General features: G+C 43.2%; 1 protein-coding gene across 1 annotated transcript in view; it reads left to right on the top strand.

The window, feature by feature from the left end:
* SPSB4 (splA/ryanodine receptor domain and SOCS box containing 4) overlaps positions 1-20,459 on the top strand; it is a 66,934-nt gene extending 46,475 nt beyond the window's left edge. Inside the window, exon 5 of the mRNA XM_026040081.1 lies at positions 20,001-20,459. Within this exon, the coding sequence (XP_025895866.1) occupies positions 20,001-20,128 (128 nt within the window). The 3' untranslated portion in view covers positions 20,129-20,459. The remainder of the gene's footprint in view (positions 1-20,000) is intronic.
* The last annotated feature ends 2,855 nt before the right edge of the window (positions 20,460-23,314 follow it).

The raw sequence follows: 23,314 nt of genomic DNA, 5'->3' as shown, positions 1-23,314 counted from the left end.
CAGGAGCCTCCCTGAGTCCCATGCAAAAAAAAGACCGGATGACATCCTGAAATCCTCATGCTGGTAGATTCTGCCAGATGTGACCAGGATGTGACTCCTTGCTGAATATTTTTGTACCTCTTTTTTTTTTTTTTTTTTTTTTTTTTCCGCTTTGCATGCTGGGCATTTCACTTTGCTATCACTCAGCCAAATGCTTTGGTTTTGCAAAATGCATTGATCCATTGACGAGTTTTATTTTCCAATAAAAATGTTTTTAAATATTATTGGAAGATAAAACTGTCCATGTAAAATAGTCATTGATGTTACTGTTCATCTTAGAATTTGCTCCACTGTTGTAATGTCACAGCAGTTAAGAAAAGAAGAGGCAACTGAGAGGAGGTTCAGCCTTAAACAGGAATGGATGAGTATTGTATTCCTTGTATTTCTGTATTCCTCATAGAGAGAGTAAGGCTCTGCTGCCCATCTGGCTATACAATATGTGGTCAGTGCAGTGTTATCCTGCAGTAAAGACAAAGTCAGCACTGAACTAACAGTTGATTTTTACCTCCTTTCCCTCCATTGTCCATTCTGCCAGAACGTGCTAATGCCCATTATTTATTATGCAGTAAAATCATAGCTTGTCATGGCAAGGAAGATAAAGAGCTTGCTATGCAGTGGTGCTATTGAGAGAACTCCCAGACTGACTGTTTTCATCCTCTGTGGGGCATTAGCAGTAATAAATTAAATGCAYGTTGCAGTCGACTGCCGCACCCCCATGGAGACCCAGCCGTGAGCTGAGGCCRAGGATCTGGCCTGGATCCTGGACGAGCCCAGCACCGATGCTCGTCATGGAGCGCAGCTTTCCAGGGCACCTGTCGGCTCTGTCCTGTCTGTAGGTGACCTGCTCTCTGAGCTCCTTGGAAGCAAACAGGGAATTAGTGGCGTACTCCAAGGAGGGGAAAAAAAAGGAAAAAAAATAAAATAAAAAGAGCGAGAAGTGGGAAAGTGTATTCATAAAAGCAGAACTTAGGAGTGACTGGACTTCACAATCCCTTTCTTACTGCAGTAGGTATTTGTGAGTTAACAGCTGCTAATGGGAAATGAGGACTGTTTTCAATCCTCCAACAATTAGCTGCTTTTTGTTTCAKATTTAAACTCTTCATTGGTTCTCAAATGAAACAAGCCAGAGCTAAATGATAAGTGCTGGCTTATCAGTGTGAGTTGTGCAGAACTGGTGCGTGCCTGCTAAGAGGGAGCTGCTTAGGGAAGGGTTATGGTGAATATTGCAAAAGACATTGCAGGGCAAACGCGGGGTGAGCGTGAGCCCGGCACAGAACTGGAAAGGGGGATCTGGTAGCAGAGGGAGAAGCCAGCATGGGAGCTGGAGCTGGGGAGAGGAGAAGAAAATCAATAGTTCATTAGATCTGCAGAGCGTGTGAAGGAGGAGAGGGATCAATAGTTCATCGAATTTGCAGTCTCTGTGTGTTAACRTGAGGCTGTTTAATGACATCATTGTTCATGTCCCTTATCTTAACATAAGAGCTTATGTCCATGTGTGTGTAAAAAGATAAAGGAGAAGTTGAGGCAAGGAGTGGGCAGCCTGAAATCTTATTTTTAGAGGAAGGCAGTCACTTGAAGCTATCTTGTTGGCAAACATGAAATAATGCCCAGGGTTCTCCTTTCCTCCCTCACCCACAGCATCTTCCCCCTTGCAGCGCAAGGCTGCAGTTTGGGTTTTAGTGAACATGAGCGCTGTCCACGAGACTTGGCGTTGTGCATAGCCCGGAGGAAAGGTAAATACAGCACTATGGCCGCTGGCTTTCAGACACTGATGTGCAGGGTTATCCCAAAGGAGCTCGGGGATATCCCTATCCCAAACACTTGGGTAGAGGTGACACAGTCACGCACTTTCCATTCTGAGGCTACAGTGACACAGTAGCTCCTGTGCTCCAAGGTGTATTTTTAGAAAGAAGGCTGCAGTCGCACGAGATTGCCTAGCACTGGCACTTCTGAGTACRGGTAAATAGTTTAATTGAAAAGGGCTACTGTTAGTACAAAGTCACTATTTTCCATGTCTTTTTATTAACTTAAAAATGTGCAATGGACAGCATTTTAAAACCATTACAGTTTTCATTAAGTCCATTAAAGCATGCTGTATTAAAATACGCTGTATAATATCCCTATATTCAGCCCTCCCCTGGCAACACAGGGATTCTCTCTTCCATTTCGGGATAAGCACCACCACTTATCCGCCTGCCCTCGCCAGCAGCCAGGCTGTGTAGGTTCAGCGTTGACCAGCAGCTCCAGCCGCCGCAGCGCATGGGAAGGGCCCCGGGCCTGGGAGCTGCTGCCCGCGGGTCTTTGCTGAGGTCTGGGGACCTTGTGAGCGGCGGGGGRCAGTGCCCTGCTGAAGTGACCCGGGGCGTCATCACTGCGCGTCCGGAGCCTGTTGGCCAAGGAGGCCCTGGGGCCGGCAGGCAGGAGCTGGGGCAGGGGAAGGTGCGAGCGGGCTGGGGCAGGGRCTTTCTCTGAGGGCTGCAGTTTTCAGTGGTGTTCAGCTAGTGACCTTGATCTGCTGGCACCTCCTGTCCTGGGGCTGAAGGCTGTTACCAACAGCAACCGAGTCCCCGGGAATGACTGATTGGTCATAACGGACCAAGGGCTGCCGGATCTGCACGGGTAAATTGCCTTTCATCCTGGGTACCTGCAGTCCTCCTGCACATGCATGTTTCTGCGCCTAGAAATATTCAGCCTGGGAGAGATTTCCTTCTGCTATAACATATTAACAGCTCAATGCTGGATCTTAGTTGTTACTCACYGTACTGCATTGCATCCATTTGTTGTTCTTACACTTATTGGGATAAGAGTAAGAGTAAATTTATTGTTCTTTTATTGGGATATGCTCAGGATAGAGGTCTGGATTCTCAGCTGACAGAAAACAGCATAAGCTTTGGCTTGATCATACTGCTGAAACAAAAGCTTAGGCAATAAAATGGGAAGAGTCTGCTCCGTGCAGTCAGACCCTGTTGTTAATTTGTCTAAGTATTTTTCTTGGTAATAAATTGGCCAACGTGCATCACTGCTGCTTGCCGCTGGGCTGCCTCCTTCCTCCAGCCTCCGAGGCCAAATCCCTGTTTTCCGCTGTTGGGATTCGGAATMTCAGTTCCTCGTAGAAGGACCCGTGGCRCCCACGCCCCCGTGCGAGTGGTGGGCGCCGCATTTTGATTGTGGGAGAGCGGGGCTGCTGCAGTGGCCAACAGGGCACCCTGCTCATACCTGGAATTTGCTGCTCSGCTTGGAAGCACTTGGGTTTCTCCATCCTCGTGCCACATCGAGCTGCCTGCCTCTGAGATATTTGTTGCTTGTTGCTCTTTTGCAAGCTGAGAATCRCTAGGCTATTTTTGGTTACTTTATTTTTATCAAAGTAAGATACTCTAGACATGGTGTTCCAAGTTGCCTACAAGTCAGTCACTATAGTGTTCATCATCATTACATTAAATATGTGTATTTTGCAACAATTTTCAGTTATATGGGATCAGCTAATGCAATATCTTGGGTATCTGGCTCACTTTACTGGGGCAACACCATGGATAAAATCAGAAGGGAAAGCTCTGCTGTTACTKCCTAAAGCAGAAAAAACAGCAGAGAAATACACTTGGTGGTGGCAGCAGCAGTAATTTAGGTTGACAAAACTGCATCTTATTTGCCATACCAGTTAGTTCTTATTTCTTCGCTTGTGAAAGAAGAGTGGTTTTGTTAAACTAGATTATAACCCCCCAGATGCTGCCTGTTACAAGAGAACTGTATTTGTCTGGGGTAAATTTTTAATAGCTCTGACAATAGTTTGGAACCGGGCATGAATTGCTGGTGGTTCTTGTCCTAGGATGTTCCCCTGACTTTTGTAAAGTCTAATTACTGTGGCTCCTCTTAGCGCTGGTCTTTTCGGTCCGTAATCACCCACAACTTGCTAGATGCCTGCAGCTACAAATCAGTCATTTAAGCAACCCTGGGAATTGTTTTGTAATTTATTTTTCGCATTAGACAACCCATCCGGTAGTGGAAGAGGCTAAAAGTTGTAAGCACGTTATCAACTTGAAATCACGCCAGCCCTGAACGCTGTAATTAGGGGATGCTGCAGCAGCTCAGGCTGCTGCGGAGCCTGCACGTGCTCTGCTGGGCAGCACTTTCCCCTCTTTAGTGCTACATGAGAGATGAGACAGGGAAAAAGCCTCCTAAAAGTGGCCTTTCTTTGGTCCATGGTAGAAGGGCAGGGTAACAGCTTTTGTCAGCGGGACTATATTTTTCTTTAGACTATAGTGGTGTGCTCTAGTGTTTTATTTTGCAGTRTGTGCCTGAGTAATGAAAGAGGATGGAAAACAAAAATTCTTGCTTACCTTTTTGCCAATTAACCCACTCTAATTTACAGTGAATTGGGACCAACTGATCCTTTTCTGCTCCAGTAGTTGTAGCCACAGCAAGAAACTTCAGGTGCTTGAAGATAAGACTTTATTTAATGTAATATTCAAGAGTACATTATTTACAGCAGCAAGAGATGAAATTTAATGCCTCAGACTTTAAAAAAATATTTATTATTATTAATTCTTTTTATCTTGCAGAAATTAATCTGGGCTGAATGATCTTAGCATTTTATATTTTCCCGTTCTACAAAATGATGATGCTCCCATCTTCTGGCTTGGGAGACCATCACACAGTTCCCTTTTGATGTTCACCCCAAGCTGCTTTTTTTCTGAACTTCTATGATGACTTCCTGAGCATTAAGTTCTTCATGCTGAGCATTAAGTCCTTTCATTTTTGTCTCTTCTTCCATTTCATTTTTTCATTTATAGTTTGAGTTCTTACATCCTTTTCTTCCAAGTTAACTTTAGTTGATTTTTAAGTCAAGGTCAAATGCTGAATACAAATCCATATGTTTGTGTATGAATGTTGGAAGCATTAGAAGTGCACAAGTATATTAACCAGTATTTTAATGATTCTCTGATATGGAACTGAACTAAGGGTTTCATACCACTCTAAAAGAATTAAGCTGAAAGGTGTTTTTTCTTTGTTCTTGTTGCCAACTGGGAGGAGCCGGAGGTGCAAYGAGGCTTTTCCTTTTGGCGTGTGCTCCATCTCTGGCCGCTGAGAGACGTTTCCCTGGTCCATCACTTTGTCACGTTTTGGTTCCCATTTTCAGAACTAGCTGCCTGCTTTCACTGGGCCTCTTTCGCAGTCTTGTTCAAATATGGAAGGAAGGAAGAAAAAAAGGAAGAATTTTTTTTCAGTGACTTTAAGGATGACTCAGCGAAGTGATGGGTGCCGAGCTTTACTCTGCAAGATTGCATGTTTGAGCAGTGGAATTAGGCTGGGCACAAAGTCAGCACAGCGCTCTGGTTTCTTTATGCCTCCAGGAAGAGCCCCTGTGATTCTTTCCAACCTGTCATGATAAAATAAACTAACAAGAGACTATTCACTCTGTGAATAATTATTCTGACAAGCATTTTTGTTATTAAGATAGCATTAAATTCTGCCAGCAGTGCTCAGGCTACCTTTTGGTGCTGCAAAAATAGAAATGGGATTCGGGTTTCTCTGCCCCTTCTTTCTCATCTGCTGAAGAAAACAGCTCTCCTTTTTTTTTTTTTTCTCATTGTTCTGTTTTCTAATAGTTTTATAGTTTTTTGATAGTTTTAATAGTGAACTATTATAGTGATCCCAGATGGCTGGAATTTGGAGAGGTGCTGATAGAGCAGTTGAGGGTTGTGGGGAAGCTTAGGCTGTGGATGCTGATGGCTCCTTGAAAGGCTGCACATGGATGGAGTGTTTATGAGCAGTGACTGAATGCAAGTGAACTTGAAGCTTTATTTTAGATTATAGAGATGCTTTTGGTGAATCCGGCTGTTCCGCTCTGGAAGCTGCTGTTCCCAGGTGASTTTGGGGCCGCTGCAGCCGGGCGGGAAGGGCTGCGTTTCCGTGTGTCAGCCCCGGCTGCGGGAGGAGGGAAAGCCGGGAGGCTTCGTAGTGTTGGCACCCTGCAAGCTCCCAGGATGCCCGGGTTGCACAGCTGGCCAAACCCCAGCTTAGGCTTTGAGTCTGCCTCTGTCATCCCCGTCTGTAAAAAGAAGTAACAAGCAGGTCCTGGTACGTGCGCTGCCGCCGCTGCTCTCGCAGGGACACGTCTGGTTTCCTTGCAGAACCACTCTCCTTCACTGCGGCTTTTGCATGGACAATATCCCGCCCGCCTTGTGGAGGGGCTACCAGTGCCTGGGCTGCTTGTGCCCTGCAATGAGGGTTTCTYGTTCTGCGAAGGCTGCTGTAGCACAAGCCAAGCTGGCGGAAAGGTCCCCTCCTTGTCATGACTGGCCTTTCTTAGGAATAGCAATAGGAGGAACTGGAGATCCTCAAACATTGGGTCTTAACAGACATGCTTTGGAGAGGAAATTATTATGATATTCCACCCCACCTGTGAAGAAGGCAGCTAACTGGGATAAACTGTTAAATGATGCTAATGAAGGTCCCCTCCTGAGAATGATCCTGCTCCCTTGCCAGGATCTGTTAGAGCGTGTTGCTGCACCGCATTGCTGCACCTCAGTGATGTGGGTTTGGGGGCTCTTTTTTTTTTTTCCAAAAAAAAATTTAAAAAAAAAAAAAAAAATCCCTGAAACTCTGAAACTGAAAGTACATCATTTAAAATAGAGCTTTGTCAAGTGAAAATTGTCAGCGGGGTGTTTCTGCGCTCTGCAGCCGAGCATCACGGAGCTGTGCTTGGGCAGGCAGCCCTGGCAGGGGTGTCAGAGCTGGCTCCGTCCTCTCGACCTTAGTTAGATACTTGAGTATTTGCTAGCACGTTAATAAAGCAAGTGTCCTGCTGGAAATAAATGAGTGGCTGTTTCCTGTGTTTTCCATGTTGTTTTCCTGACTTCTGTCACTGCTTAAAGAAAACTGAAATGCATCTTGCATGTGTAAATCATACCAGATAGTGCTGATGACCGTTCTATCAAGTGATGCCAGATGAAAGCGTTTAGTGCTGGCCAATGTGTTTGTCTGTGTCCTTACCATGCAGCTTGTGAACTCAATCGTACATAGGTTGACATTGCCAAAATGAGCTCAGACTCTACTAAAGGTGCAATTAGTAGCAGGCAATCCTGCAATCATACTTCAGCTCGTCCTCCTTTGCTGCATCATCTTCTTAGAGTGACTTTGGAAGCATTTAAGTACAATATCCTTAACCTACACTGACCTTCCAGTATTCCTGGAATAAAAGATTTTATCAGCAGGTTGTTTATGAAGGAATGCTCACAAACCAAATTTTGATACATGCATGTGTAGGAAAAGCTCGCAGGGGAGAAAACATACAGAGCTCCAGCATTTTGCAAGGTGCTCCTGATTGTGGGACCGTAGCGCAGTTGTTTTGGTGGTTGTTGTTTCGTTTTACTTTGGCTTGGATTTTGAAACAGGTTTTTTGCAGTTTCTCGGTGAGGCATTTTGGAACTGAGTGAAATAATTATCGTATAGCATTTTGTTATGCTCCCCCTAAGCTGTGTTCAACATGTGATATTTTATTTTTAAAACAACATTTTCTCACAGTAAGTTTAGCTTCCCGTTACTCTTCAATCCATGTAGCATAATTAATCTTGAAAAAAAAATACGTAATTTGCTTCTGTAGAGAGCAGAAATTACAAGCCTGATTTTAAAGAGGTTAGTAAAACTTGATGTTTTACCACTTAGGAACATATCTTAAATGTTCAGAGTCCATGGCATTTCCCCAGAGTGATTTATAATACAGCAAGAAATGGAAAGCTTAAGAAAAGGGAGGAGGTTTTGGATGGGAAGATTTGAAGTTTCTTGGCAGATGCTTAGTGCTGGGGAAATGTAGTTGTGGGTCTTTTTTTGTTTTTGTTTTCCTTTCCTTTTGAGAATGAGAGATTTCAGGGAGGAAATGGCTAGTCTGGGTTCCTGAGAACGCGCCCAGAAGGCGAATTGAGAGGGCAGCCTGGTCTCCCTTGCAGACCACATCCCTGTGAAAGCACCCTTGCCCACTGGGTTTAGCTGGTGGCTTTGGGAACTGAGCCCCGGGCGCCCAGCAGAGGAGCTGGCACCGCCGGCCGCTCCTCCACACTGTAGAGCGCTCGGAGCTGGGCAGGAAAAGCCCCTTTCCACTAGAGGGGATGAAGGGAACCAGGCGCAGGTGCGAGTCTAGACTCCGGTTTCCAAAGGCGAAGACTAAAGGCAGTCACGGGGTTTGGAGCATTCTGGCACGGCATGAACAGGGCTCCCTTGTCGGCGTCAGGTGAGCCCAAGGCCTGGGGACTGATACGCCTGATGTTTTGCAAGCGATGGACGCAGCATCGTAGCCGTTCCCTTTTCCAAAAGTACTGAATTTCCAGCATCCCGTGGCTTTTGGAAGGGTATTAGCTTTTTGTATTTCAGATAACATCTCTCAGTTTTGCCTTGTTTTGAGCTTCCCAAGGGCCTGGTTTCATCCTGTGATAGGCAGAGCTTTACACAGCCTTTGCAGGCCCAAGGTGGCGCGTTGCATTCTCGCTGCAAGCCCTCGGACAGCAAGAGCAGCTTCTGTGGCACCAGAGGAGGCCGAGGCAGCCGGCAGCGACTCCTTCCTTTGCTGCGTTCTGGGTTGTTCCTGCAGCTTCCCTGTTGCTCGGGCTCAAGAGTCCTCTGTGCACCCAAATGTATTTAGATTAGACGTGTGGCCTGGACCAACCTCTGCTGAGACGGGTGCTGGGAGCAGGTGCTGGCTGCGCTGAAGCCCCTTGCAGCGTCTCCCTGAGGGTGCCCGAGTGCTTGTAAGGCCCCAGACGCAGCAGTGCACATGGGCTCTTCTGAAATCCTTTTTTTTCTAAGTGTTTTGTGACCACAGGTAAATCCCTATGCTGTCCTGCTCCTGCTCTTGTGCATCTGTTCTACCAGAGGAACCTCAGTCCCAGGCTGGGTCAGAGTTTTGTGGGAAATCGTACATTTAAGCTTGGCATGTGGAAGAGCTGGGGTTCTTCTTCCACAGGGGCAGGAGAGATCTGAAAGGAGAAGAAGGTCCAGGCAGATCTGTAGCTCTAATGCCAACAACTGGGATATCTTGTCGTTAAGGGGCAAAAAGCCATAAAAACATTAATTGTGAATAGCTTCTAGGAGCAGATTTACAGAAAGGATTTTTTTTGAGTGAGTTTTTAGGCAAGATGTGGTGCTGGGTTTGTTCTTGTGTTGTGGCCATGGGCCCCACAGCCTCTTGAGCTTCCCAGGCTTGGAGGATCTGGTCCAAAGCCAGGCATTATTATGTGGCAGCATCTTCTATTTCAGCAATCCTTGAAAGTGGTGGTTTTTTGGTTTTTTTTTCCCATTGCTAGACATTTCCTAACCTGTGCACCCCCATACTGCGCTTCCCCAAAGTAAGCTGTTGTCTCTTAAGTAGTACTTTGTTAAAATACTCTAAATAGCTTCTCTGTGAGTCAATTTTTGTGAAACGTCCATGTTTTAATCGACTAAGCTGAATGTTTCAACAAAATTGTCCAAACTCCCTGAAGAAAGATACAAAAAAATGGAGTTTTCTGTGGTTTCCTGTGACAGCGGAGCACAGAGGGGGGCCGCATCTGAACAGGCAGATGTGACAGTCCTTCCCATCAGGAGCACTTGCAAAATCCATGTGGCTCATCCAGAGCACGAATTTGAGGAAATGAGAAGTAACGTGTACAACTGGCCCCTAAAAAGGGTGACGCTCGCAGGGGATGACGAGATTAAACCCCTTGCTTGGGGAACGTCTCCATGCCATGCTGAAAGGCCGCGGAGGCCGCGGGCTCGTCCCGGCTGTGGCTGGGAAGCAGCTGTGGCAGCTTCGGTGCTTGCGCGGCCTTCAGGTAAGTGTCTAAGTTCCTGTGTGGGAAATCTGCTTTTCCTGTCTCTAAAGCTAGATAGGAAAGGATGTAGGAATTCTGAACAATTTTCATCTGGCCTTGGTGTTTCAAAGCAGGAGTGTCCTGCAAACCACCGATGGGTAAGGTACAGTCCTATTTTGTCTTTAGAAGGTGCATGCAGGGCATATACAAGGCTCGGGATAGGAAAGACCCCTGGATTTTACTGGTCTAGGGGCAGAGGTTGCTGCTCCATGTCTGGGTTTCTCTCCCCTAAGTCCAAACACCTTCTACAGCCACGATGTCCCCTGGCACCCGCCTCCTTCCCCAGGGAAATGCTTTTGAATTCCCCGTGTTGTCAAACAGGATTGAAAACAAGCCCAAGATCTTGATTTCCCCTTGAGGGAAACAGTAAGTGAAGTAAACAGCCAAGTGCTGTGCTGGGCTTGGAGGGGGGTAAATGGGCTTCCCAGGGAGTCTGGTCTGTGTGGGTCTTCCCACCCTGAGGAAGAATGATGGGGAAACCAGGTAGCTTCTACATTGTTTACATGAATAACTTAGTGAGCTTTGAAATACCCTCAGAGACATCAGCATAGTGTGAGCTGTTCTCCTAACTCACCGGCTCATTGTTTATCTCAAACCTGTGATTACTTAGAGAAAAATATATCCCTTTTATCATAGAAGCAGATTGACATCAGAAATGACTTGGCAACAAGCAAGGGGAAAAAGGCCAAATATCTATGGATGGGGACCCCATTTAGCAGTATTTACCCTGGCAAGGTTCCCTTTGGCTTTGCTGCCAACGCTGATGGAGTGAAAAAGCCCGAGTTGACACTGAGCAGGAGGAATTTAGGGGGAAACATTCTTGTGCACAACGTGTAATTCTGAATGTGGTTTTAATATTTTGGTTCCTGGATTAAGTACTGATTCATTTGATATTTTAGTTTTCCATCTGCTGCATCATTACTGCCCAGATCTGTGCATAAAAAAGCCAACACCCCAGGCCTAATTTTTATAGCCCTTCAGGTAGAAGGCGTTTTTAAAGCTGTCCCCATTCACTGAGTATCTCTCTGTGAGCAGGAACACAGAAGAGGTAAAAGGATAAAATGTGAGTACTCACGTGACTGAATAGGTCAGAAAATATGGAAGAAAACAAAACAACCATGGTGGAGTATAAAAGGAAACAAAAAGGATTTGTCTTTATGCACTCACCGATAAAATGAGACTGAACTTCCAGGATTTTTGCTTGCTTTGGTAAGCACATTAAGAAAAAAGAAAATAAATAGTGCTAATACTAAAAGCATGTATGTCCAAAGCCTAACCAAACACAGTAGTAACTCGGCAGTAAGCTGATACTGCAATCTTTAAATAAAAAAGAAATGTATCTCTCAAAAGAATCAGCTTCTCAGTAAAGACCTTTGTTTGTAAGTTTGAGAATATCATAACCCGAGCCGTAAATAATACATCAAAGGAAAAGGTGCCAAAAATGTCACTCCTCCTTTTAGGCTAGAAATGGCCTCACTGTCTTCACTAAGAGCTGCTGCCTGCCTGACCCTCTGGTGAATCAGCTCATTTAATGAGGCCTCTAATGGTGATTTGGGTAAAATAGCTTACTGATGAAAACTTTAACCTGCCTATATACCAACGCCCCTATAAGAAAAAAGTTTTCCCTTGTGTCTAAAACCATGTTGAAGTTGGTTTATATTTTATACTGAGAAATCACTGTGTTTCTTCGCCAGTGCAGAATTGGGGAATATTAGAAATATTTTTCCTGCACAACTAGTCACGGCCCTTCCCTAGAGCTGAGTCCTCTGCTCCTGTGGGACAGCAAATGTCACCCCGCTAGTGGCAACCCTCAGCCTGGCCATGCGCTCCCTTCCTTTGCTTCCCACCAGTAGATTTTATGCTGCATAAACATGTAACATAAAATGGCAGTGGGATGCTTCCCATGGGAATTGTGCTTCTTCCTTTTATTTCCCCCAAACAGCCAGGGCATTTTCCACAGAGGGTGCCAGGAAGGCTGGGAGTGGGCAGGGTGCAGGGGCGGGCAGAGCTTTCCTGGTGGGGAGGCACAAAGCAGAGGAGCTCGTGGTGAGAAGGGTGAAATGCTCAGGAGCTCGGGCAGCTCTGTGCCAGTATGAGCACCCTGCATCAGGCCAATGCTGTAGACCGCTCCTAGACTGCATGCCAGGAACTGTGACAAATCCTAATTTCAGCAGGAAAATAATTCCCATCGTCTCCAGTACCCATTTTGCGCTAATAGAAATTATGGTACTTACGAGGAAAAAAAAAATACGAATGATATGAAACTTAACAGGATCAAATTGATTCTATTGAGCCTAATTTGCAACTTCATTTCTCCTGATTTATTTGGGTGTAATTCTATTGGTATAAAAACTAGAGTAATAATGTGATGCATCAGGTTTGCAGTTAGCCCCTGGAGATCATTATGCAATTGCATTAAAATTTAATCTATAGGCTGCTGCCAGTGTTTTGCTTGGTCTGGGGAAATCTGCCTATGTTGGAGCCTCCGGGTAGTTTAAATTAAAGCAGTTAAGAAATGTAATGTGACAATGATACAGGGAATGTAGTCAAATATTTATTGTCTTAAACAGTTTGGCACATTCTGTGGAAATTTAAGTAGGGTGGTCATCAACTCTATCTCCCTCTCAGGGTGAGGACCCTTTTTAAGGAAAGCAGCAATATGATACAGAAGATGCTTTAACTCAATATAACTGCAAAACAAAACAAATTATAGTACAGTACCAAACACCTACATGGAAACCTCTTGTGACAACTTACAGTTGAGACTGTGTTAAAAGCAATAATGGTCCTGAATGAGCATGTGTGAATTTGATATGGTCGTATTAGCAATGTTTGGGGCGCTCCAGTGTGTTGGGCAGAGCACAAGAGGGGAGGGCCCTGTGTGCTCYGAGCTGGAACACGATGGATGTGCCCTGGAAAATCCAAACAGGGCAGATGCAGGTGCAGGTGCAGGTGAGTGGAGCTTGCGCGTCCAGGGCTTTGCCTTTTTGCATCTCTTTCTCCCTSTCTCAGATGAATCTATAATATACAATGTGTTTAGGAACAACAATTTATAGTTGTGACTATATGATAAGGTTTTCTACTAGAACATTTTGCTTTTATGCCCTGTTACTGCTATTAAGGCAGAAATGTGCCAGTGAAATGAGGGATGGGAAAGGTGTTGTCTAAAAACTATTTCTAAGAAAATATGCATTTTTCTGGAGCAATCAAGACTTGTTTGCAGCAGGAGAAGTTTTATAGGCACATATATATGTGCATGGGGTTTATGTGCCCATTTATGAAGTGCTTATTTCCTGAAGAGAGAAAATGCAAGAAATTTTCTCAGTCGTGTGTTGCTCCATCTCTGGCCCTGTGTGAGTTCCTGTAGCTGCCCACCCTGGGCCATCCCTGCAACCTGCACTTTCCTTCAACTTTCTTGGTTTGTGCTTTGCCTATAAATCTGTCCATAACCCCCCAGCAACACTGGCATTGAACTGCAGTGAATCTACTCGGTGAAATTCTCATCCAAGCTTTAATCTTTTCTCACCTTGATATATTTTAGCTTTCACCTTTATGGCCTGGCACACACGGGCAGGATGTAGTAGTGATAAATGTGCTTCTGACAGTTAAAGCCATAAAGGATGCATTAGAGATTAATCTATGCCAAGTCCTCATTCCCAAGACCTTAAACTTGGGGAATTTGAACTGAGAAGAGCTGAGGAGCCAACGCTTGTAGCCTTGGCCCATCTCTAGCATCGAGCGCTTGACTGGCTTGAATTTTAAGAGAGGTTGTCTTAAAAGAGCATGAATTTACATTAGGTACCTTTCCTGCTGCAAAACATTTAGGTGATCACTGAAATAACTGACTGGACCTACCCTCAAAGCATTTTCAAATACAAAGAGAAAGGAGTAGTTTTTTTGGTAGCATTTGAAAGTAGGAGAACAATGACAGATCAGAAAACCAATCTTTCCCCTGATGCACACAGGGGGTTTGCAGTAAAATCATATACGTTGCTCCCTCTTCCAGAAGGGAAGAGGCCAGTAAATTCTTTTTTTTCTGTCAGCATGCAAATTTATCAAGCTGCAACAGAACAAAAACAAACAAACAAAAGGCAGCTTATTGTAGGGCTTTGTAGTTGTTTTTTTTAAAGCCGCTGCTTTGTTCATGAAGTTCATTATTGTCTGCCACTATTTTTCAGCTTCTGAATGATGTACAGCAATATAATTGGGAATCTGTGGTTTGGAGAACTAGTGTGCTAAAACATTTTCAAATATGAATCATACCTGTGATTTTGTTACTTTAAATAGCGTTCTTTTAATGTGTATGCACATTTAAATTAGCTGAGCTGATTCAGAAAATGCAGATTATGAGGAAATGAGCTCGGGCTTTGCCACAGTGCRTGTGATTGCAGATCCTGTCCTTGGACCAGGCTTTATACCTGCTGCTACACATTAAACCTGTTGGATGCAGAGCCCTTTTTTAGGCGGATCGTAAGGCCACATGGTGGGTCAGCACTCTCTCTAATCCTGGTCAGGCGGAACCCACTGAAGGTGTGAGCTGGAAAGCTCCTTGGGGCTTTGGTGGTTTAGCAGCAGCTTGTGAAGGGTTCTGATGATATTACCCGTTCGGGTAAGATAGCGCAACCAGCCACATGAATGTTTCTTTATGGAGTTTTAGACTCTTGCACTTTGCACTCGTGTAGACGAAGGCTGCCAGGTTTTGTTTCATCACTTACCAGGGCGGTTGCTGAGTTTGTGAGCAGGGGCCCAGTTAACCTGGAGCTGCCAATGACCGACCTGCTGTTTACCCTTAGATTACTTAGTGTCTCTCGCCTTGCATATGCAAGACCCACAGGCTACGCCTGAGGGCATATGCAGGGCTGTTGTTATTTCCAGGTAGACAGGTAGCCAGTCTTTTAGGTGCATTCATACAATAAATTGCTTCGTTTCTGTTTGTTATCCTTGCCTTAAAATGTTCGCAGTTTAGGCTGGGAGTGAGAAGTGTCTGTTACGGCAGTTGTTTTTCTCTCTTTGAGGGGAAAGAGAGGGGAGGATACAAGGCAGAAGCAGCTGCCTTTGGTTATTTACTTCCAGGGGGGATCAGTGAGTATCCGCTCACATTACCCCAGCTCCGGGTGCTCAGGTAGGAGGCAGCTTAGAGCTCCCTTGCAGACTTCACTTGCAGCCTCCGGTCAGGGCCTTTAACCCTCTTTGCTGCCATTGCCTTATTAGTAAAATAAATACTGTTTAATAGTCTTTGCTTCTTGCAGGGACTTGCACTGAGCTGATATTTGTAAAGCATCTCGAGCATCTCAGAGGAAGGCTGTGGCAGGTATATGTGTGACTTCCCGTATCCTGTCTTCCTACAAATGCAGACCTACAAATTTATTTTGTAGGGGGAGCACTCCTGTAACCCCAGGGATTTAGGCATATGCTCAAGTCTACTGCCTTGAAATCTTTAAGCACGAAATGTAAGTATTTATTGAATATACTGGATTTGGATGGGTACTCTGGTGCTTCCTTAAGCCAGGAGCAGCAGTGCCAGTGCCGCACCCCAGAGCRATGCGGGAGCAAGGGCAGGAGCAGCATCTGGGCCCTGGCACCCCAGGAGCCTGGTCCTGCTCTGCTGGGAGCCTCGTGCTCTCCGGGAGGCAGTGAGTGCGGAGCAGGGACCGTTACAGCAAGTCCTGAGACAGCCCCGAGATTCCCTTTCAGTGGCGGTTCTTGTGAGCGGCGCTTCTCCTGGAGCACCTGAGCTGTAATTAAAACGTGACGCTTGAAGGTTTTTCATTTGTACAGTTAACTGTGCTGGCTGCACTGCCTAAAGACATCTGTGGGAAAAAGATAAGTGATTTGTTTTATCTTGTTATGCCTTGCCTAAATTTTCATTGCTATTAGGAGATTTATTAGTATTTTTTATGAGTGGTCATAGCCTGTGTTCTTTAAAATATTATTTGCAATTTCCTTTCTTTAGAAGGTGCCATTTAGGGAACATGAGTCAGATTTTCCATTAGTTGCATCAGGGAAGCCATAAAAATGCCCAAAGGATTGTATCTGTGCACTGCCTTATGTGGGAGAATGAATTTGGCACTTAATGCATAAAATTAAAACAATAATTAAGCTTTGGCAGAAAGCTGGGAGGGAAAACTGCTAGCTGTATATTTATTGTGTGTGATAATCAAATGGTAGCTGCAAATCCCACTATGCCCTGCTTCTCCCTAATGGAAAAACTTAGGGATTGAAGTGCCCATTGAAATGCTCTAGAACTGCTTTAATATCTAGGGGGAAAACGAAGGGAAAAATTTAGATCTAGGGGGAAACGGGACCCGATGCTCCCATGTGGTTACCTGACTTTTACACAAAGCTGCCTGCACCATTTGGAAGCCATCACGTATAGAAATATCACTGAATACTGGAGTGTGTTTTATTAAGTTTTCAAGGCAAAAGAAGTCATAAATACGAAGTAATACGGTGTCTTAAGTAGGGCTATAAAATAACTGACTTAGTAACTTGATTGCTGGTGAGAATTGATTTTCACAGAAGTCTGCGTAATTTTTTCACCAGTTCTAATTTTGTTTTGATTATTGATCTCCCCACCCCTGCACAAGTAGAAATTAATTAATAAAATAAGATTAAAAACAAAATTGTATAGAGTAATAAAAGCAAGGAACCTTACAATATTATATATTGCATTGTATATGTATTGTATATTATATTCTCATATTTTGAAGAATTCATCCAAAAATAAGCATTAACGTTTGGCAGGTGATGGTCATGTGCTAAAAGCTGCTTTGCATATGTATAAGCATTATGTAACATGGCAGTTGATTCCATTTAGTGTTACTGGATGTTAGATGACTTGAGCTGTATTTTCATTATAAACACACGGTGAGAAAGATGAGGAATTCTTGTTGGAGTGCCAGATTGTTAAACGACTTCAGGTCGCCAAAGTTAAATTAATATTTCAGCCTATGGTGATGTGAGAGTTGCTACCGCGCGTGTGTGTTTATTGCAGAAATGCTCATGAACACGGTTGTTTCTAGCAACAGCCCTTTTTGTTTTGCCTTTGTCCCTAACCATCAATTACAAAGAGCTGTTTAATAAGAAAAAAAAATAATGTGTATTATTTGTGCTACGTGGTATGGTATTCTAATTCATCAATTTATGCCCTTGGCTGGTACATCACTTAGCTAATATCTTTCGATCTCCAAGGTAAATATTTAATGCTCCAAAAGGGGACTATTTTTTCAATAGTTAAATTTACGGCTGAATTTACAGATTCAGAATATTTCTCTCCCCATCTTGGCACAGTTAGAGCATTTTCTTCTCAGCATTATTTTTTTATGATCTTAGTAGCCCTTTTAATGCCAGTGGAAATCTCAGTTTGCCGATACTGCTGGTGCTTCTGGAAGGTCTGGATACATCTCAGCGTGTGTGTGGTGCAGGTGGTACCATCAGTAGGTCCTGGAGATGGCTGAACCATTCCTTTCCTAAAGGACCACGTGTTCTGTAATATCCATGAGCTTTTATACCTGAGTTTCCATGAAAACCTGAAACTATTTGGTGTTGGTGTGTGTGTGAGGGCTCATGTTGCCTCCTGCCTGGGATCTGTCCGGGCTTCAGACCTGGCCTGCGCTTCCTAATAACCCCTGTAAGCTGCTTTCCAAATATCCCTCATCTGTAAAACGTGCGGAGCCGGCGCTGCGGTGGGTGTGGAGCGCCCCAATTGCAGGGCGCACCGAGTGTGCGATAATGGCAACCCCCAGGAGTTACTGTCTGGTAACTTCCAGTCTTAGTTTTACACTCATCAGATAAACCATTTGAAAACCTAAAGGTGATGTTTTTTCCTGAGTTCACTTTTTTAATATGTAGGGTTATCCACAGCTGCACAGCTTTTACCTGAAGTGCTAGAGTTATATTTTTCCTTAAGCTCTTAAGCAACACTCCTCCTCCTAYCCCTCCAGAAGCTTAATTGTTGTTTGTATTCTAGATCAAATCTGTTTGAATCTTCCTATGTTTTATCTGCTCTTGCGTATAGAGGAGAATGAAAGAATATAGTTAAATTTTCAAGTTGCAAACATGTAATCAGTACATGTAATTTAGCAGCTGCTGCAAGCACTTAGGAGTATTTTCTATAGCATTTGGAAATTCCCTGTGGAAGTGAGTAAGATGGGAGATACTCATTTAGCATTGCAAACTCAGAAGATATTCTAACCTTTCCTTAAATCATATTTTCAAGTGTAGGATTAACTCTGCTTACTGAACACTTGCACAGATGGCTGCATTTTGCATATTCCTTTGTCTAGGAGAAAAAAGGGACCACATGATCGGTTAATGGCTTAAAACACTGTTAATCTTTACGCCTTCTTTATGGGACCTCAGAGATTCTGGGAAGATGCTCGGAAAAGTGTTGTTTTTCATGTGAGACCTGTAGGATGTGTGTTGCATTCTGGGTCTGGAAATCAAGAGCTACTCTTGCTCCTACTTACGCTGCTGAATTAATTTTATAGCTTCATCCCCTAAAATTTAATGTCTGTAAGTCTGGTATACCAAAATAAAAAATGCAAGTATAACAATATAAAGAAAAATCTACTTTGTTACTGGAATGAGAGTAAGTTTTTAAATCTTTCCATAGCCAAAATTCTAAATAAAGTAGATGTAGACTTTATGGAGAAGGAGACCCCACCTCTGAGCCACTGACTAGTTATTAAATATAATTTTCAGACTTTCAGCCTAGCATAGAATAGTAACGCTTTTTGCTGGGCATTTCTGGGAACCACTGTACTTAACTGCAGACTATAGGTATCAAACACAATTTGAAAAGTAACTAAAAATCCATGGAGTCAGTCAAGTGTCATCAGAACACATAATTTTAATGTACAAAAGCTATCCTTAAACTGGCTAATATATCTTTAAATTATAAGTCTTTAAATTATGTCTTAGCTAACGTATTGGTGGATTAATAGGTAGTGTGTGTAAATCTACATATGGTACTTGCAAGACCTCTTGCCAGAAGCACTGAGAGCAGCACGATGCTGAGGGCTTTTATCTAATCTGCCAAGTTTATAAAAAGATAGTACTGTGATATAGGCATGGGAGAGACTTTTTATTCTCTTGTTTCAAAGTCGTACTATGATTTTAAAAAGCTATTAATAAAGGTTTTCTTTTTGTAAAGTTTTTTTTTCCTGTAGTCTTTCCAGCCGTTCCCCTTTTAAACCAGCCAGTGCAGCAGTTAGAGCTGTCCACGCTGCCCCTGTTCCTCGTCCCCCGTTTCTGCACGAGTTCTGTAGGTCGGGGCAGGATGCAGGAGCTGGGTGGTTTGAGATGCTGCTGATCGTGTGCTTGGGTCTCCAGTCCTAAGTGTTCTCAGTCAGGCATTTCTGACATCCTTAATTCACTCCTATTAAATTATACTCAGAGCGCTGGAAGGTGCCAATACATTTAGGGGCTGTTTGTGTGGGTATCAGAACATAGCCCCATGCCATGTGTGTTCACTGGTCAGCTGAATCCTCCCCTTGCCCCAACTTATTCTTGGGAGAAAAGGTTAAATTTCCCATAGCTTTTTAGAGGTTTTTTTTTTTTTTTTTTTTTTTTTTTTTTTTTTTTTTTTTTTTTTTTTTTGTCTTCCAATAAAATTCTAATTAAAAAGGCTAAGAAAATGTTAGGAAAAAAAGTAGTGTTTGCTGAGAAGTTTGGTTACCTGTAAACACCATTTCCAGTTCCTAAGATACAGAAAGAGCTGGTAGGCGAGGTCAGAAGTTGCTCGTTTAGTTCACATGAACAGAAACATGAAGAATTTTGTCTGACAGGCAAAGCAGCAGCTCTTTGTCTCATCAGAAATCTGGAAATGCAATAGCCTGCGCCGCTGCTGCAAGTCTCCAGAGTGATTCTGGCTTATTTTAGGCTTTATAGATAAGGAAACTGTCTGAAACTTTGTACTCGTTTATTACATGTGAAAGCATAAAATCTGTCTCTACCTCTGCTGATAAATGATCTTAGCTGCCTCAAGGTTGTCTTTTTTCCACAATTCCAGAACTACATTTTGGCTGTTTAATACAATACTGGATCTATTTAATAATAAATTAAACACTGTAAGGAGAGATACTGAAAAATTAACCGTTGTCTTTCTTCCATGTTTTTCAGCTGAACCCCTGCCTTTAATGGACTTGTGCCGACGATCAATTCGTTTTGCTCTGGGCAGAGACCGCCTGCATGACATAGAAACTCTACCTTTGCCTCTGTCTCTCAAAAATTATTTACAGTATCAATAAGACATCTAGAACCCTCTGGCCTCACATTGGACTAAATCAATGCAAATGGCAGAAAAATGTTTACAGCAAAATATGAATCTTCATTATGGACACTTAAGTGTTATTTAATTTTTAATATATATATTTTTTCTGAACCAGTGATAGCAGATCACTGGGGGGTTTACTCAAGAATGTGAAAACATTGATTTGATTGAGATTCAAGAGTTATCTGTTGCCTGTTCTGTTTACAGTCCCGAAGGCCGTTCTCCTCAGCTGGCACCGAGCGATTTGCCTCCGTGGACTCTGCCAAATGCCAACAGGAAACCTGCCCTGCAAGACCCATTCTCCTGCAGGACAGAGCATTCCTCAGCAGTGTGATTTTTCTCCCTCTCTTCCCTATATACGCGCACACACACATCCCTTATAATTAATTAGCAAAGGAAAAATCTCCATAGGTAAATTCTGAAAAAATGGTTAAACTTTGGTTTGGTTTCCATAGTTAAGAGCTTTGAGTGCTCAGAATTCAACATAATCGGGCCTACAATGTTAAAAAATCTTTTCATAAAAAATAGAGATTATTGTCTAGAAGGAGGGTGTGTGATTTAAGAACATGAGAGGAAAGAATGGTACGTGGGTCTGAAAGCTCCATTCTTGGCTACGGTAACAGTAAGGAATAGTCCATTGTTTTCAAGACCAAATCTTATCCCTCCAAAGCTCTGTGGTTTATGATGAAGTGTTCACTATCCTGAGATATTCATATTTTAGAAAGCTTGTCACTTTTTTTTATTTGAACAAATTTATAATTTTTATGTGGTATGAACTCTAAATACTTGGTTCTTTCTTTAACGTATGTGTGGTTATGTTTATTTATCTGTTTAGAGTCTGTGGAGTTCTCATTTACTGTTTCCCATCTTGGGGGGACTGATCTGTTTTTGTTTTCTCCAACTCCACCTGAAATGTATTATTTTTTCAGGCACATCCCATTTTAAGATGCTGCTTTCTATTTGCATTTCTTACATGATTCAATTAATCTGCCTGATCAGTTATCTAGTTTTTAAACTGGAAGTTGTTGTTATGGCAGGAGGTCGAATGTTTAGACTGAGCTGCCTTCAGCATATTTTAATGTGAATTTACTGATGAACGAGGAGAAAATTTCTAATAAAGTCTACTGTCGAAAATAAAATTCACGTCTGCTTTGATGAAGTGTTAACTATACGTAGGACTGCATGGAGAGCTGAAGTTCAGTTCCTCCCGCAGCTCTGCTCATGCTTCTGTGCATCCGTGCGTGGGAGCTGCAGCTTGGAGCCCGCCTGYGAGCGGAGGTGGTGACGCTGCAGGCGACCTGCTGCCGCCTATTCCCTGGACTGAGGCTTTAGCACGTCCCTGGGCAGGCTTCGCAGGGCAAAACTGCATCTTGAGACCTGGCCCAGGGCAAGGAGGTGAAGCTTTTGGTCGACCTGCTTTTGAGGTAAGCTCTCAGTCACCCTCAGATGAAGAATCACATGTTTCTGTTTTCTGATTGAATCTGAGATAAACAAGACGCGGCTCCACAAGCAAGAGTGGGAGCAACTGGGGCAAGCTAACTTGGGGATATCATAAACGGACTAACAAGTATTTGCTCCTCTGAGCTTGACCCTGCGTGCTTATTACAGCATCACCTTACCTCTGGACTTGCTTTCAGTGAGAACCAGAGATACATATTGTATTTTCACCTTAGTGTTGCAAAGGGGAGGGAATTACTGCTGTGCTCTAAGTTTCTTTCTTTTCCTGCTTTGTTTAAATGAAACCTTTTGTCTCACTAAGGACATAGGAGGCAGGAGATATAAAGAGGCAGTAACTCATCCAAATTAAAAAGTTGTCAAGTGATCACTCATAAGCAAGGTAAGCAGCTGTGTAGGAGTGGCATAGTAATCATAATCCTGATAGGCCTAATTTTTTCATCACTGAAATACATTTTAGGTAAGTATCTCCTAAAATCAGTGCTGTATGGTCTATAACCAGACTTTCTGTGTCTTTTAATAACTGACACAACTGCTGAATATGATGTTTTCTGTTTTTTAACTTGACCCAGGCTAAAGCTTTTTTCCTGTGACAGTTAAGTGTGAACTCATATGGTGAGACAAGTTAATAGTATCTCTGTATGCTGATTAATCTAGCTAATTTGCAGTTGGATTTGGAATTTCGGTTGGTGCCTCTTCTATAATCATTCCTCTAAACTTCTAAAGGGACATGATGCCAATGCAAAAAAAAGTACCCTTATTTTTAACTTTTAAACTTTTTTTCTAACATTTAAGAACACTAGTTTTATTGTTTTACTTCTCCTTAGCTGCACTGTTGTCATGCTGTGGATGAGGGATCTTCCTCTTCACATGGGAGTAGGGCCCTCTTTTCAGAGATTAAAATCCTGTCAGTTTATTTGTCCTGTAGAGGAAGATATGCCATGGAGGAAATTAATAACCTTCGGTATTCCTGCTAACCATCCATGCATAAGCATCTTCCTCTGAGAGGCTCTAAGAAAACCAGAGTGCCCATCGGTATTGCTAAGACTGAGTGCAACAGTGAGGCTAAATAAGCAGTCAGAATATTTTCTTAAAAAAGGAACTGAAAAAGATAAAGTTCATCATCTTGCTGAATTCCAGTCTGGCTGGTGCATTTCCTTTCATTGATCCTCAAAGTCCACTTCACTGGCATGCAAACATTCTTGACTGTCTATTATTGGAGTGTGTTGAGCAAGAGTTTATAAGGCAGCAATGTAGAATAATACATTGACCTATGTTTCAGGTAAAAGCCAAAGCCTAAATTCTAATAATTACTTAACCCATAGAGTTGAAACTTCTTGTTCCCTCTATCCTTCAAGCTTAACTATAGCAAGATACCTGTCCAGGAGTTCACCCCAAGGGATATGTTTTACTGAGAGGTTGGTTACTTACTACAAAGCTGCACTGATAGGGGTTTTGCAGTAAGACCTATCTTGCATCTGTATTTTTAATTTCCAGCTACTTCAAGCTTCCATCTCAGAACAAAACACAGGCAATAGCTGCAATGATTTTCAGCATTTAAGTCCTTGTGTCTTGTGTATGAGCACAGGCATGCAGTTCTTCTAGGCACGGCCTGGAAGCATCCTCACGATTGATGTGCAAAGACTAACATAAACTCCTTAGAGCAAAGCACAGGGCTTGCTGTTGTGGTATTTATGGGGTGGGTGGG

Source organism: Nothoprocta perdicaria, unplaced genomic scaffold (assembly GCF_003342845.1).
Source record: "Nothoprocta perdicaria isolate Ctin4 unplaced genomic scaffold, notPer1 scaffold_25, whole genome shotgun sequence".
Classification (NCBI taxonomy): Eukaryota; Metazoa; Chordata; class Aves; order Tinamiformes; family Tinamidae; genus Nothoprocta; species Nothoprocta perdicaria.
Note: the sequence above shows the minus strand (reverse complement) of the source record. Positions and strands in the feature narration are given on the sequence as shown.